Source organism: Miniopterus natalensis, chromosome 13, assembly GCF_054644295.1.
Source record: "Miniopterus natalensis isolate mMinNat1 chromosome 13, mMinNat1.hap1, whole genome shotgun sequence".
In the NCBI taxonomy this organism is placed as follows: domain Eukaryota; kingdom Metazoa; phylum Chordata; class Mammalia; order Chiroptera; family Miniopteridae; genus Miniopterus; species Miniopterus natalensis.
In genome coordinates, this window is record NC_142093.1 from 16867473 (window position 1) to 16883606 (window position 16134).

General features: G+C 51.0%; 1 protein-coding gene across 1 annotated transcript in view; it reads left to right on the forward strand.

Annotated features, from left to right (window-relative positions):
• Positions 1-15828, forward strand: part of VIT (vitrin) — a 75335-nt gene extending 59507 nt beyond the window's left edge. The window contains exons 11-15 of the mRNA XM_016219012.2: positions 590-737; positions 7596-7699; positions 10234-10460; positions 11991-12504; positions 15249-15828. Of these exons, the coding sequence (XP_016074498.2) occupies positions 590-737; positions 7596-7699; positions 10234-10460; positions 11991-12504; positions 15249-15427 (1172 nt within the window). The 3' untranslated portion in view covers positions 15428-15828. The remainder of the gene's footprint in view (positions 1-589; positions 738-7595; positions 7700-10233; positions 10461-11990; positions 12505-15248) is intronic.
• Positions 15829-16134: the final 306 nt, after the last annotated feature.

Sequence of the window (16134 nt, forward strand, 5' to 3'; positions counted from 1 at the left end):
TTCATCCTCTCAGCGCAAAGAAGGGAGAAAATCTGAGAAGGCCACAAACAAATACTGACGCCCGTAGATGCACCTGGATAATCCTATGGCTGCCTCACCCAGAGGAGGGAAGGGGACTGGTACCAATTTCTCACCCTACAGCTGCTGCCCCTCAGCGTCGGCTCTGCAGATCCCCTCACACCTTTATAAAGACCCAGCACTCAATTCTGAAAACGGCAGAATGCGAGCGAGAGAGAGCAGCGTCCTGAGACTCCCTCGGTCTCAGTGAACTCCCACGGCCGGGGCTGCACCTTCATGGTCTGAGCGCAGGAAACGCGCCGAGGGCCTTCCCAAGCTCGGCTGGGAGGTCACAGCGTCTGGAGCCTGTAACTACGGCCGAGGCAGAGAATTCTAGAAGGGTTACGGCAGTGGGTACTAGCCCGCATGCCCAGGACCTGGGTGCCCCGTGAAAATCTGCTATGGGCGTAAATACATGAATATACCCTGCTTCTTGCTGCTTCTTTTTAGTCTTTTCATTGACTCTTGGGGGGGGGGGTGCACAGGGAAGTGCCAGGAGAGAATCAGTAACAGAGCCCCTTCCACCCCTCAGACTGCAAAGTGGACGTAGCGTTCTTGATCGACGGGAGCTCGAGCATTGGCAGGCGTCGATTCCGGCTCCAGCAGCAGTTCCTGGCTGACGTTGCCCAGGCTCTGGGCATCGGCCCGGCGGGCCCGCTGATGGGTGTTGTTCAGTACGGGTAAGTGCGGTTCTGAATTCAGAGACCAAGTGAAGTCATGTGCTTAAATTTTGTGCCACAAATAATACCGACATATTCCAGAGCATAAATTCATTCTCTTCCCTCATACTACGTAAATGAAAGAAACTGAAGCAACCCAGGTGCCATCTGAGAAATCCAAGACGCCCAGAAGGGACAGATTACTAAGCACTTGTAAGAAAGTGGCATTTGTACTCGTGACTGGTGGAGAGAATATTTACTTGGGAGGTAGGACCTCTGGGTTCAAGTCTTAGCTGCGCGGTGTGGCCTCGAGCTAGGCCTTCACCTCCCCGGTCAGTTGCTTCATCTGTAGATCAAGGCCGACCTCCGTCAGCCTTGACCGTTAGAGCATTTGTGTGACGGGCTGCAGGCTGGGCTCCCACGTGTAAGCAAGATGCCTAGACAACTTGGTGCTTTAGGCTAACTCTCTTTTCTCCAGACAACCTTAGGCCTTTGCACTGGTCCTGGAAAGCTCACCAGGCCATGCGGAGACTGGGCGGGAAGGGGAGGAGCCCATCACTCAGCTGAGCACCAGCGACTGTCCCCAGGCCGTTTTATTATTTTAGTTAGGGTAGAAAGAGAGGGTTCACATGAACATCCCACATGCCACTTCTCTCCTCTCTGAGATGGCAGGCGAGCCCTTGAGCCACACGCCGCAGGGACACAGTCGCAAGGCTGAGTGAGCTGTGGATATAATTCGCACAAAAATCATATGCTTTTCCATCCCCCCCGTGCAGCCCTCCCAGAGGGACAAATGCCACAAGGCCTGACATGACGTCCTCCCCTTCCACGCAGCGGCTCCCCTTGGGCTCCCTCTGCTCGTGCACAGGGCTTACCCCGGCCCCCCGGGATCATTCTCCCTAGATCTCTATATCCACACAGAAGCAGATGGTCACCCCAGTGCACATCAGAACCGTTTGGGGAGCTTCTGAAAACTCCCAATGCCCAGACCAAACCTCAGATCAATTAAATCGGGATTCCTGAGGGTGGCATCATTAATTTTCAGCTCTCCCCACGTGATTCTACTGTGCAAGCCCAGAGTGAAGGCACAAACGTTTCCTCAGGCCTGTGCTGTCCTCCGGGGAACCCCAGGCCCCTGGCCCTCCTGTCTCCCCCAGGTTACCAGCCTCGAGGGCCCCAGAAGCTCCACCCCTGCCTTTTCTCAGCATTCCCCTTCCTCCCTCTAGACTTATTCACCTTCCTCTTCTCACCGGCAGCTCCACTGCTGATTTTCTTGATTCATACAGCGTCTCCTAAGACACTGCTACTCAAAGCGCTACCCACGATATCATCAGGGAGGTTGTTAGAAAGGCAGATCTCAGCCCTCACTCGATCAACAGAATCAGAATCTATATTTTAGCAAGATCCCCAGGTGATCGGATGAGTTCAGGAAGCTCTGCTGCTAGGACATTCCCTGTCCCAGGACATACCAAGCCCCGTGACATGGTTACAGACCAGACCCGGGAGCCCGAGGTCCCCCGAGGCCGGCAGACGGCACGACCGCCTCCCCTCCAGCAGGAGGCATGCAGGTTAATTTTCCACTTTTTGGTGGATGGGTGGAATTATTGTTACTAATTATAAAAAAACCTCTCATCTAAAAACTAAATTTGCTTATAAGTCCCTGCCCTGCACCTCTGATCCTAGGAAACGTGAGGAAGGCCAGTGTCTTTCCAAAAGGGGCCTCTGGGTTGGCCATCCTGCCCGGCGCTCAGAGCTTGGCGCAGCACAGTTTTCATTCTCAGCCGGTACTGCCCTCAAGGGACAGGGCTGCCACCCAAGCTGCAGCTGCCCGCGTGTCCCCGGGAAACCAGGGTCACCCTAGCGCATCTTCCTGACTTCATAAGCACTGTTCATCTAGGTGACTTAAGTCCCTAAATCACCACATTTTAGCCATTAAGAAAATTAAAAGAGTAAGTTAAATACAATTAGGTTATTTCATTGTAACCTTAAGTTGATGTCTTCTTGAAGGAAACCATTTTGAAAGGTTCTTGCCACAGGGACTATGATTAGTTAATATGTCTCTACTGGCACAAAAATTCATTTGAGAAGCTTATTTCACGTGACTAAACGTCTTCTGGGGCAAACCAGTAGACTCTGGGCCTTGAACCAAACGGGAGCCTTGGGACTGAAAGGGGCTTCCAGGCTCCTCTAGACTCCAGGCCTTCCCAACCTACCTGAGGATAGATTCACCTGGGTCCCTTCTTTAAGAAAAAATTCCCAGACCCCAATCCAGACCAAGTGAACTGAGCTTCTTCCAGAAGGAGGCCTAGTGACCTGTGGAGATGAATCAATGCCCCAGGTGAGGCTGATCGGCAGGGAGGTCTGGAAACGCCGAGGAGCAGCCCCAATTCCCTACCCTCAGGCCCCCAAGCCTTCCTAGGAATCACCTGTGCCCATTTCCTCTGGGTGGTTTCTCTTGTCGAACACTTCAGGGGAATCATTTTCTATTCCACAAATAATAGGCACAGCCAAATTCCGGATCTCCACAGTGGCTCCTCACGAGCCCTAATGCCTCTTCCCAACATAAAACAACTTTACAGCTTCTCTTTGAGCTACAAACATTTCATTTTTTTCTCTCATTTTCAAAAGAGAGCTTTGATATTGCTAAGAAAACAAGTGTTTTCCTTTATTAAGATCTCGTAATAAAAGCACAAGTTAAAAGGTTATTTACATAAAAACACAGCGGCTTACCTCCTGGAGCTTTTCAAAGTCCCCGCCTCTGAAAAGTAGCCAGGCTGGGGCAGGGCGTCAGGCCACCAGCCCATATATCCTGAAAAAGGCCACACGCACCCTGCGCTCGGTGCCCAGGGCGGCCCGGCTGCAGGTGAAAGACCATTCACGCCTGTGATTTAATCACATTGCAGCTTAACAAGGATTCATTGAGTGTTTCCCACGCACTAAGCACTGCGCGATTGGCAGGGGGAGCGAGGTGAACTTCACCCAGCTGGTTTGGTCCCACTCGCCTCTGGGTCCCTTGGGGGATGAGCCGTGGTTTTGCGCCTGAGCGTAATTTTAGCAACTGGAAAGAGTTTCAGAGGTCCTCTGACCCAACCTTTCAATCCAATAAAACTAAATAAATAAATGTGATAGAGATCCTGTTCTTCGGGACTTCGCCATCTAGGGGAGGCAGTATTTTTTTAAAGAAATAACATTAAGTAAAATTAAAAGCATCTATTCACTGGGGATGTGAATAGCTCATGTGTCTGCCTCTGAAGATGGATTCACCTACCTCAGTGATGTCATAGAGGGAGAGTGTGGGCCCCGTGGAGTTCAAGGCAGAGTGTTCAACTCCACCCGGGGTGATCCGAGAGTGGGGAGGACACTGAGCTCTTTCCTCACTGGGCTCTTCCGCAATTATCTGTTACCCCTGCAGGGTGAGCACTGGGGTGGGAGACACTGTGCCTGTGCTCAAGGAGCTTACAGTCGATCTTCATAATTCACAGATTCCATATTTGCAAAAACAGCTACTCCCTAAAATGTACTTGTAACTCTAAAATCAATTACTCATGGCACTTTCCCAGTCATTGCTAGACATGAACGGGGGGGGGCAGTTTTTGAGTCCCTTAACACACACGTTCCCGCCGAGGTCAAACAAGGCCACGCTTGTCTTTCTTGTTGCAGTTCATACCGTAAACAACTGTTCTTTCTACAGCCTGTTTAATGCCACAGTTTTGGCATTTTTGTGCTTTTATGTTGGTCATTTCTCTATTTAAAATGGTCCCCAATGACATGAGCAACACAATTTATGATTAGCTGTGATTTCTTTACAATCATCAGGGTGAAGGTGGTCAAAGGTAGAAACTTCCAGTTATAAAATAAGTCCTGGGGGTGTAATGTACAGCCTGGTGACTATTGTTAACAATACTGTACTATATACTTACAAGTTGCTAAGACATCTTAAAAATTTTCATCCCAAGAAAAAAAATGTAACTAGGTATGGTGATGGGTGTTCACTAAATTTATTCTGGTAATTGTTTCACAATATATGCATGAATCAATCATTATGTTGTACACCTAAAAGGAATACAATGTTATTTATCAATTATATCTCAATTTAAAAAACTAAATATATAAAATAGCCCCCAAGTGTAGTGGTGTAAGGCAGTCTAGGGTTTAAGTGCAAGAAGGTTGTGATATGCTTACGGAGAAAACACACGTTAGATAGGTTTCCTTTAAGCATGAGTTACAGAGCTGTTGGATGTGAGTTCAATGGTAAAAAAACCAGTGAGTCCGGCTGGTGTGGCTCAGTGGTTGGCATCAACCTATGGACCAGGAGGCCACAGTTTGATTCCCGGTCAGGGCACATGCCCAGGCTGAGGGCTAAATCCCAGTGGGGGCTGGGGGAGGGGGGTGCAGGACACTGCAGATCAATGACTCTCATCACTGATGTTTCTATCTCTCCCTCTCCCTTCCTCTCTCTGAAATAAAAATTAAAAATTAAGTTAAAAAAAAAAACAATGATTCAATATATTTAGAAAAAGAAAGGAAATTTGCTCAACTGTATGTGAGTCTGCTCTGAAAAGTGCTAAAGTAACATCTATAGTACATGTTGAAGTTATGAAAAAGTGGCTGAACTTATAAATTCATGAAATGACAGCTGATTTTTAAAAAAGCACAGTGGGTAGCTCTGTGAGGCTGAAAGCCAAAGATATTTACGTAAGCATTACCCAGGTCAGGAAAATGTTAAACCCTCCTCAGCTGGTGTTTTATTATACAGAAATATTGCATATAATTAATTATTTGTAAGAAACATATTAAATTAGGTTTCTTCAAACAGAAACATACATCAATCAAGTTTATGTATTGATCTATTGAAGCAAATGTTGTAACCTGAGGCCCACAGGAACCTAACCCTGTATTTCCCCTGGGAGCAATGGCTCAGCATTTGCTAATTTGATGTTCACAGTGACTTTATAGAACATAATTATCACAAATAACAGAGGCTCCATTGTTTATGTAGTACAGCAAAGAGACAGGCAATCAACAAGTGCTCTACAAAGTGATCAATATTAAGACAACTTCCACACAGGGGGAACACCACAGGTGTGCCTAGGTCACTAGGTTCCACATTTAAATAGCTTTTCTCTGTAAAAACTTTCTAAAGAAAATTTTATATTTTTTGCTTTTTAAATTATTTTTCTATGAGCAACACAATTTATGATTAGCTATGATTTCTTCACAATCATCAGACACACTCAGGAAATCTTACAAAGTGAGAAAATATAGCCCACAAAGCATTTTCAAATGTAATTAAAATTTTATGAGCTAAAGTTTTTACAGCTAAAGAAGTATAGTGTTATTTGCTAGACAATTAGATACATGTCATGGTCAATATCAATTTTGCCTTTTCTTATTTTGTAGCTGATATTATTATTTTTGGCTTCAACTTTTTCCTTTTTGGCCTTTTTGAAAAAGGTTGTATTCTTTGGCTACTAAGGGAAGATCCAGGCTTGAAGGACCTCGAAACTTATGCAATCTGGGGGTTCCTTTAAGGGAAATACCATAAAATTACAAATACAAAATGGGGCCCTTTAGAAGAGGCGTCCCTCTCATTCTGGTTTGCCCGCCTCTGCCAGGCCCTGGCGGCCGCTGGATAAAGCACCCGCGGCAGGGCCACTCTGGGCACAGGGATACCAGGCAGGAAGCCAGGGCACAGCTCCGGGGGGAGATGAAGGTCCGGACCTGAGAACAGAGAGGATGGGAGAGAGACAGGAGCTGCGGAGAGGCTGGGCCCTGCGAATTCCAACCTGGAACTGCCTCGACCTTTCCCTCCTGGACCCACTTTTGGTGTTTGTGGAAAGGCTGCTTTGAAAAGTCTCCTTCGCCCCCTCCCTGGGGGCTTAGCAACCTGCAGCGGGGCAGCCACATAGTTTGCAGGGACCCTTGTTCAAACGTTATTAAGGAGTTCAAGGCGGCAGCATCAGAGCACTGAGGCAAGTGCAGGCCCTTCGGCAGCCCCGGGCCCCGTGAGCCCTTAGGAGCCACAGTCCCAGGAGCCCTGCGGATGGCTGAGTGCCCCGGCTTCATGGGATGGGCTTTTCCTGCGCATAGTGCTTCCTCCCGGGGGTGGGCCCCCGTGCGCCTGACAGCGCCTCACCCCGCCCTGCGTGCCCCCGCCTGCTCGTGAGGGGCCCCTCGCACCCTCTGCTCCGCTCAGCTGCTCCCAGGCCTGTTGACAGTTTCCCAAGGAGGCTCCTCTCTGGAGAGGAATCATCACCGTTCCTCCGCTTGACTTGCTCCAGCTCTTCTCCGGCTCATCTGTGCCAGGCTTCGATGAAGCAGACGTTGACTTTCTCAGGGAGGTTTGAATAGTCTCACCCAGTGCCAGGAGCTACCACATGAGAAAGCCGGAGGGATGGCTTTTGCTTGGCACCACCGCTAAGATGCAGGGCAGGGGTGACCCAGGGGGTGGCTAACAGCTGAGACGTTCCTTTCTAGAGAGGGGGCCTTGGGGCAGCCTGGGAACATCCTGACATTTGCAAAATCCCACTTGACAACAGTCTGCACTTCAGCAGTATGACTGTGACGATCTCTGGTTTTATCTAGATGAAGAAACTGAGGCCCAGAGGAGCTGAATGGCTTCTCAAGGTCACATAGCTAGGAAATGACAGTCAAAACTAGACCCCACGCCTTCTGAAGCCTGAACCAGCCCCATTTCCTTCGCACACACCGGGGAGGAGCTCAGCCCTCCCATCTCACCGTTACTTCTGTCCACAGCGGGGGATTTTATCGAGGCAGCTTCCATTCTGTGCGTATATAAAAGAATCGACTACGATGTCTACACTCCTCCAAAGGTAATAACTGCCCACCTAATTTTTATTTCTTGTTCTGACTCTTCAGAGACAACCCTGCTACCCAATTTAACCTCAAGACTCACATGAATTCCCAAGATCTGAAGACAGCCATAGAGAAAATCACCCAGAGAGGAGGGCTGTCTAACGTAGGTATGTGATCCGGGTTCGTTCTCTCCGGCTCCCATGGCTCTCATCCTACATGATTGTCTTCTAGCATTATAAATAGGAGGGAAGAATAATACTAATCCACCGAGAAATGATCTACACGACACCCGTATCTTTTCCCAAGTATTATCACGGGTTCAGGGGCAAGAATCATTATCACACATAAGCCGAGAGCTCCAGCATGCCTGCTTCCTTCAGGACAAGCAGGGCTGCTTTGTGACTGTCCCGACTGGTCTACCGGCCTCCGCTGTCCACATTCAGGAAGCTTCACTTGGGGATCTTGTCCTCATCTGTTCCTGTTAAGTGATGACTGTGCCAGGAGAGACGTGTTCTCAGGCCCCTGTGACGTCTGAGCCTTGAGGGAGGGGGAGCCGCAGGAGTCCTCAGCCAGGCAGGCCCAGAAACTGCATTTTATTAAGTTACCCCGGGAGTGACTGGGCACCAGGAAACCGTTTTTACACTAACTGGGCTTCAGGGCTGCCAAGGAGCCCATGCCGATGTACTGACTTATAAACGGTGGTCTGGCTTTGGGGCACAGGGAGGGCTGATTGTCCACTTCCCAGGGAACGTTCCTACCCTCGAAGTCCAAGGAAATGAAGAAGTGAGCCGTAGTCACTTGGCATGAAACACACACAGGGAAACAAGCTCCAGCTTCCAAAGGTGGCTTCTAAACGCTTCCTGCAGACCCAGGGCTCCAAGACCAGGAGTCCCTTTCTCAATCCTGCCACCACAGTCTCTTCAGGAATCTGCTTCAGCCAGGAAGCCACGACGATCGGGAAGCTCCCGATACCTCTGCCAGCTCCCAAACCACGCCCTGCCTGCTCCGCTCACACACCAGCCTCGCCCCCTCAACACCAGCAAAGCTGGGATCATCACAGGCGCCTCCACTAACACTATCCCAGGGCAGTCAGACCCTACAGATGCTCGTCGGAAGAAAGAACAGAATGGAAAGAACAGTCTCCGCCTCAGTTTCATCGTCTAACTCTCATGTGTGTGCATCAATCCACGACGCGAAAACAAACCCAGAACTGTGGCTGCAAGAGACTCAAAACTGTCATTTTCAGGTTTCTAGCCTCTGTTTTCAAGACATTCTGGAAGGTGGATGGAATGTGTATTGAGCACTCATTGACCATGGGTGCGGATCTAAGGTTGGGTAAGGTCAAGGTGATCTTATGGCTCCCTGTGCTCTGCCTACAGGCACCTAACCTTAAGCCAGACGCCCTTGGTCCTTGAGGGAGACTATGCTTTAGTTATGAAGGCAGTCCTCGGCACCCAAGGTTTTCCCTCAGCAACTCTGCTCTACGCAGCCAGCTCACATGGGATCTCCAAGACATTTGTCCAGCAACTGCACATATTGATCTTTTCATTTGACAGGTGAGATCATACTGGCCAGTGGAGCCAGGATGCTGGCCAAAACCAGAGGAGCACTGAGTGTAATGACGTTAATCCTAAAGTCTTGAGAAAGTAGTTCTTAACTTTTATTTAGATTGAAGACCCCTTTGAGAATCACCTGAAAGCTATGACCCTTCTACCCAAATAGATACTTATACAGACGAAACATTGCAAAATATCAGAGGATTTATGGATACACACCCCCAGTGCCCTAGGGATCCACAGAACCCAGGTTAAGGGCCCCACCTTACTATGCACAGCTGTGCTGACTTGAGGGTTACCAGTCATCCCAGTTTGCCCAGGAGCATACGGGCCTTTCAGTGCTGAAACTGGGAAAGTCCTGGCAAACTGGGACAGTCACCCCAATTGACTCCAACACTTTCCTGAGGCCCTTGACAGTACAAAACATGTGCTTGGGAAAGGCATGCTGGAGGCTTCCTTATATCTCTCAGCTGAGGCGGTTTATTGTCATGGAAATCTAGGCACAGAGACAGGGAGGGACCTACCTAGGGCCACACAGCCAGTAGGCAACATAGCTGGGGCTAAAACACAGTGCCTCGGCTCTCAGTGGGTGCAGTGCTTCCCTGACAAGCCGCACCTGTACCCCTGGCATGGAACTGGACAAAAGGTGTCACTGAACCCGGAACACAGTCCTCCACATCCAGCAGCTCCTGGAGCATCACCAGCCTCACCCCAAGCTGCAGGAGGCCAAGCAGAGGCTCCTCTCATTCAGTCAACTCCTCCCACCCCATGCTCTGAAAAACAAGATGGGGCCAGTTTAGGGGAGGTCCCAGCACCCAGGACCTGTGGGACTTCTTTGTTCCCATGAAAGCCTTTCCTGCCTGCTTGCCGGTCCCCTCCAGTTTGTTGTGTTGTTGTTTTTTAATATGAGACAATTAGAAGCTAAAGGCTTCAAGTGAAACTGGGGAGAGAAATGGATGGTGGTGATGGTTCCACAACACTGTGAATGTGCATAACCCCCTGCACTGTGCACCTAAAAATAGTGACAGTGGTAAACAAAGCAACAAATGAGGGAGGGAATGAGAGTGTTTTTATGCTCCTATGATCTCTTCCTATGATTATAATGGGCATAGTGGCACCAAGCATGAGTTTTCTTCTTCCTCCAGGCCGGGCCATCTCCTTCGTGACCAAGAACTTCTTTTCCAAAGCCAATGGGAACAGAGGCGGCGCTCCCAACGTGGCCGTGGTGATGGTGGACGGCTGGCCCACAGACAAGGTGGAGGAGGCCTCCAGGCTCGCCAGAGAGTCCGGGATCAACGTTTTCTTCATCACCGTTGAGGGTGCTGCTGAAAACGAGAAGCAGTTTGTGGCGGAGCCCAACTTTGCGAACAAGGTGCGTAGCTGCCCGGAGACCCACCGCTGTCAGCATTCCCTGCACGTGGCAAAGCTGTTTCTTGTCCCGTCAAATGGTCAAGCGGGCGTTAAGCTCACTGCGAGGCAGGAGGGCCCCCCTGAGGGACCAGGACTTCGGAAACCTGGAATTACCCCGCAAAGAAAACTGAACTGAAGCACAGCACTGAAAGAGCAGCGTCTCCAGGGTCTCATCAAGGGGCTGTCCCAGGCCCCTGCCTCCCTCCCCAGCCAGGGCCCTCACCCCAGCCAGGCAGCCCATCCAGCCTTCTCAGGGCGGTGCACACGGGCGCCATACACTAGCTCACGCATGTGCACACGCACACACTGCAAATTAACCCCTCTGAGAACCAAGGAAAGGGGGCATTGAGCCAGGCCAGGGAGGCTGTTTTCAGACTCTGCTCCCGGCCGTCTGCCATGACGCCCACACACAGGCCCGTGCACCAGCCGCGGGTCTCCTGCCCGCGCCCAGCACCGCACTCTCTCCCGCCAGGCCGCCCGGTGCAGGCCCCTCCTCTCCACCCACCGGCTGGAATTCAGCTCAGCCTCCGCGCTCCGCTTGGGGTCACCTAGTCCACGGAAAGTTCTGCGAACCCCACTTAGGCTCTTATAAACCGATTCAAAGTATTTCCTAAGACACTTTTAAATCCTTCTTGGTTTTAACATAAATGTTTAATTATCCGAGTTCATCTGGCGACATCAGGTCTGCGATTCTCCATGGCCCCTGGAGAAGCAGCAGGGGAGGACATGCCCCCTCTAGGAACACGGCCCGTCACCACCGGAGCGCACCGCCGGTGGCTCCCTGTTAATTCGCAGCTGCGTCACAGTTTTTCTGGAACAAGCTTGGGGACAAGTAAATAAATACTCATTTGCCTGGAGGCAGGGTTGTCTGGAGGACAGTGACTGGGTTTTCAAGGCAGAGAGATTTACCTTCCGGTCTCAGGGACTCGGGGATGTCCCTCCCCTGCTGGCCCTGGGTTTGTCCCTTTAGGACAGAGAGGTTATAATTCCAATTTGCAGGATGAGGGTGGGGTTAAGTGACAGAGTCTCTCCAAGAGCATGGACTGCAACAGCTGACACATGGGGGACCCCTTCTCGCTGGGTGCAGGGCTGCTCTGGGGCCATTTCTGTAGCTGCTTCTCGGGTGTGCCTTGTCTTCCCAGTCAGAACGAAGCGCTCTGTAACCTCCCAGGCGCTGGTGCCCACCAGTGCCAATCTCGTGGCCGGCCGCCAGCACAAATGAGCTGGCAAATCTGCAGAGACTTAAATAGCTGGGCACTGTGAAGCCACTGCAGAGCCGGGCTGAGGGGGAAGGGGGGGGTTCAGAGATCCCCCTAGGGGTCCCCCCCAGTGAGTGCCAAACTGGGCAAACCCAGAGGGAGAGAGAGCTTTAGGAGAGCTAACTAGTGTAGAGAACTGTTAGCTTCTCCCCGGCCCTGCTGGTCCTGGGAATCGTGGCAGGCTGGAGGCTTGAACCCCTGACCTGGCGGGCGCCCCCCGCCCTGTCTTCCAGGCCGTGTGCAGAACGAACGGCTTCTACGCGCTCAGTGTGCCCAGCTGGCTCAGCCTCCCCAAGAGCGTGCAGCCCCTGGTGAAGCGGGTCTGCGACACCGAGCGCCTGGCCTGCAGCAAGACCTGCCTCAACTCGGCCGACATCGGCTTTGTCATCGACGGCTCCAGCAGCGTGGGGACGAGCAACTTCCGCACGGTCCTCCAGTTTGTGGCCAACGTGAGCAGGGAGTTCGAGATCTCGGACACGGACACGCGCGTCGGGGCCGTGCAGTACACCTACGAGCAGCGGCTGGAGTTTGGGTTTGACGCCTACAGCACCAAGCCTGACGTCCTCAGTGCCATCAAGAGGGTGGGCTACTGGAGCGGGGGAACCAGCACCGGAGCCGCCATCAACTTCGCCCTGGAGCAGCTCTTCAAGGAGTCCAAGCCCAACAAGCGGAAGCTGATGGTCCTCATCACCGACGGCAGGTCCTACGATGACATCCGGATTCCCGCCACGGCCGCCCACCGCAAGGGTAAGCTGCCCGCTGCCAGCCGGCCGCTGAGTGGCCCGGCGGGCCGGGGGAGGGACCGTCTTTTTAATCCCACGCCCCGGGTCACTGCGCAGGAGGGTGTGGCACATGAAGAAGGAATTTGCAGAAAACTAATGCTTTAAAAGAAAAGTGCTGTTTCTGTAAGTAACTGCTAACCAGATGTTGGCTGTTTGGGGGAGGCCTCAAAGAAATGTCTATTCAAAATATTTAGAGATATTTCCATATAAAAATTTGCAAGCGGCCAACGAAACTTTAAAACCATGAAAAATATGTCGTTGTAAATGTTTAGAAAATCAGTCACACCCAATGCCTCTTTCACAGAATCTGTGCATAATCGCCGTTTTGAAAAGTGTCGTAAAATATCATAAACATACAAACAGCCTGGAGAAGAAAAACACCCCAAGTGACAGCAATAATAGTAATAATGACAATAAAAGTAAACGGAGCGGTCAGCGAACACCAGAGACCCACAGCGGGGACTAGTGAGCAAGATTCAGGCGGCGCGGGGTTGTTTACATCCCCTGTTTTCTTTCTCCTTCTTAATTTGGGTTAGTCTGCAGGAATTTTCGGCATTTCTTCAGGCTGCTTTTAATCCTTCCAGAAACAAGGAGGGGTAAAACTAAGCAAACAGGCCTTAAGATGAACCAGCCGTTCTGACTGGAAACCAAGTCACCAGACGCCGGGTTTGGGCAGAGTCTTCCCGTGATTTACCCCTGCGGGGCCGGGGGCGCGCTCATATGGCAGGATGGTAGATGGCCAGCACTCACAGTGTCCCTTGGGCTCATGTCAGCATCGTGAAGATGGTTGAAGGCTCAGAAGCAGCCTGTCCAAAGTTCCAAAGTGAGTGGGCAGGGCCAAGGGGCCCAGCTCTTGATTAAAGTCCAGGGCTCCCCTGCTTCCTCCAGACATCTGTCCCCAGCCCCCGTTCAGCTCCACTCTCACTTATTTTTCTAGATGTCTCTCCTTCGGGCCTCAACCAGAGGGGGTCCTTGGACAACTCCTCATCAGAAGTGAATACTGAGAGAGATGTCCTAGGAGCCATCGGGGCCACCTGACTCTGGGCAGCTCTAAAGAACTCAGACCAATAGATACAAATTACATGGAGGCAGCAGGCACCGTGTCCCTGGGATGTCCGAGCCAAGGCTGGGCGAACATCTGTCAGACTTGCCAGTACAAGGCTCTCTACAAGGGTGGGCTCAAGAATCTGAAAAGCTACATTTTTAACACCGTTTACGTTATCTTTATGGGGGGCGGCCTTTTCGTCTTTGAGCAGAAATGAGGCCTTAGTCAGGCTAAGCCAGGCCCCTTCTGCTGCAAAGCTGTTCCTCTGTCACTTGCCAGCATCTTAAAGCCCAAAGCTGCCTGTTCCCAATGTAGACAACATTCAGGGAAGACACTGGAGAGGTAAGGAGAGGGTCTGGCAGCTTAAATGCAGTTTAATGAGCCACAGTTGAAAAGCAGCTTAGACCAAAACCATGTGAGGTGTGGAAGGCTCTGCAATCAGCAGGACAGGGCACCCAGGAGCCCCTGGGGATGGTGACATGGGCCTCTGTGGGTGGCTGGGGGACAGGTGCCTGGGTTCTGCCCTCTGGTTCATGGCATCTTGCCCACCCCACTCTGGCCAGCCTGGAGGCAGCGTGGGAATAGGCGTTTGTAGGGTAAGGTCAAGTACCTGCTGACCAGCTGCCCCCAAATCAAATCAAGAACCACACACCAGGCAGTCTCCCTGATTTCCCATTGAGAACAGACTCCTCTCTCTGACTCTGTCCTCTGCTCCCTGGGGCATCTTGCTCCCTGTTGTAGTCCAAGCCCTTTAATCTCACTATCTTCTTTCCCATTTGCATCTAGACATCCTCTAGTCTCTCCCTTTCTAAACAATAAAACAACTTTCTTTGACCCCACGTTCTGCTCCAGCTCCCACTGCCCCCTCCCCTTTCCGGCCACACCTCTGGAAAGGATGAGCTCTATGTGCTGTCCCTTTTCACTCTCAGCTCATGGCAATTCACTTGGTTTCTTTGGCATCTACTCCTCTGAAACTGCTCTCTCCAGGCTACTCATGTCTGATTTTTGTTTTTTCCTAAATCCAGTGAGCACTTATTGGTTTTCATCCTACGTGACCTCCTGCAGCACTCAACACTGTTGGCCTTTCTCTTGCCTTTAAATCCTTTCTTCATGGTGGTGACAGAGCAGATGCCGGGTGCCTCTCTCTCCAGGTCCTGGTGCAGTGTTCCCGCACTGGGAATGAGCTCGGGGTTTATGGTTTGTAAAGTAACCCTCCAGTGAGCCTAAAGTCATTCAATGCCACTGTCTTAGTTAAAAAGATCTTGGACTGTGTTTTGATGCATTTAAGGCTCTCTGACATTTTGTTTGGCTCTACACACAGGTAGAGCAGGCTGGTGCTATGTGGTATGATCTGCATGGCACCAAAATTTCACCTGTCCCAAAATATCATCCCCTCTGCTGCTCATGGATATGAAATTCTGCTCATGCATTTACTGCATTCTGTCTGGTTTATTTCCTCAAAAGACTAGAAACTCCTGCGAGGTATCAACCATACCTACTTAGTTACTGTAGGCATATAGCAGATGCTCATGCTTTGGGCACATTTCTGGTTTTGGACTTAGCTGCGTTCCGGCACAACAGCCAGCAGAGCAACAGAAGGCAGGGATTCATTAGCAGCCCCTTTTCTTGGGCACGTCTGCTTCACCGAAACTTTGTCCCCACAGGAGTGATCACCTACGCAATAGGCATCGCCTGGGCTGCACAGGACGAGCTGGAAATCATCGCCTCTCACCCAGCCAAGGACCATGCCTTCTTCGTGGATGAGTTCGACCACCTCTACAGATCGGTCCCCAAGGTCATCCAGAACATTTGCGCCGAGTTCAACTCCCGGCCTCGGAACTGACCTCGGAGCCGGCAGGCGCTGCCTTCCTGAGCGACCCGGGACGACGCCCAGGGCCTCGGGCCTGCGCAGGGCAGCGAGGCGCGTGGGCCGGAGAAGTGCTGTGTCACTACCGTTCTTTGCCAGTGTGGCTTTTCCATACTTCTAAACCTGGAGCTAGGAAGATGGTCATAAATTTGCAGAATGAGCCTAAATGATGCATCCTTTTGAGGGTGCTGAGGGTTCCACATTTTGACAGTTGTTTTCAAAATAACTATTCAGGATCGAGTACAGCACTTATGACAGGCTCAGCCAAAGCTTTTTTATTTTTTATTTTTTACTTGTCATTAGAACTCTGTAACCCTCAACAAGTTTTATTTTTGTCCTGACAACGTGGGAGTTGCTTAATTAAATATTTAAAGGGATACCTGTGATCACTGTGTGTCGTGGGTAGCGGTCACAGTATCTGTATCAGGGCCACCCTCTGCTCTCCTCCTTCCCCAGTGCACTTGCTGTGCACCCACTCCCGGCCCAAGGCGGCGACACACCCACGGGGTGCAGAGAAACTGCTCCGCAACCGCAACCACTAGCTATAGGACCAGTTGGGAAACGGCCCTGGAGAACCAAGTTGAACTGGCTTAAAACTGGTGCATTGAACTGGCACAGAGGCTCTCAGCCTTCGCTGCATGTTAGAATCCTTGCAGACTAAAATGCAACCTGGGAACCCCCAG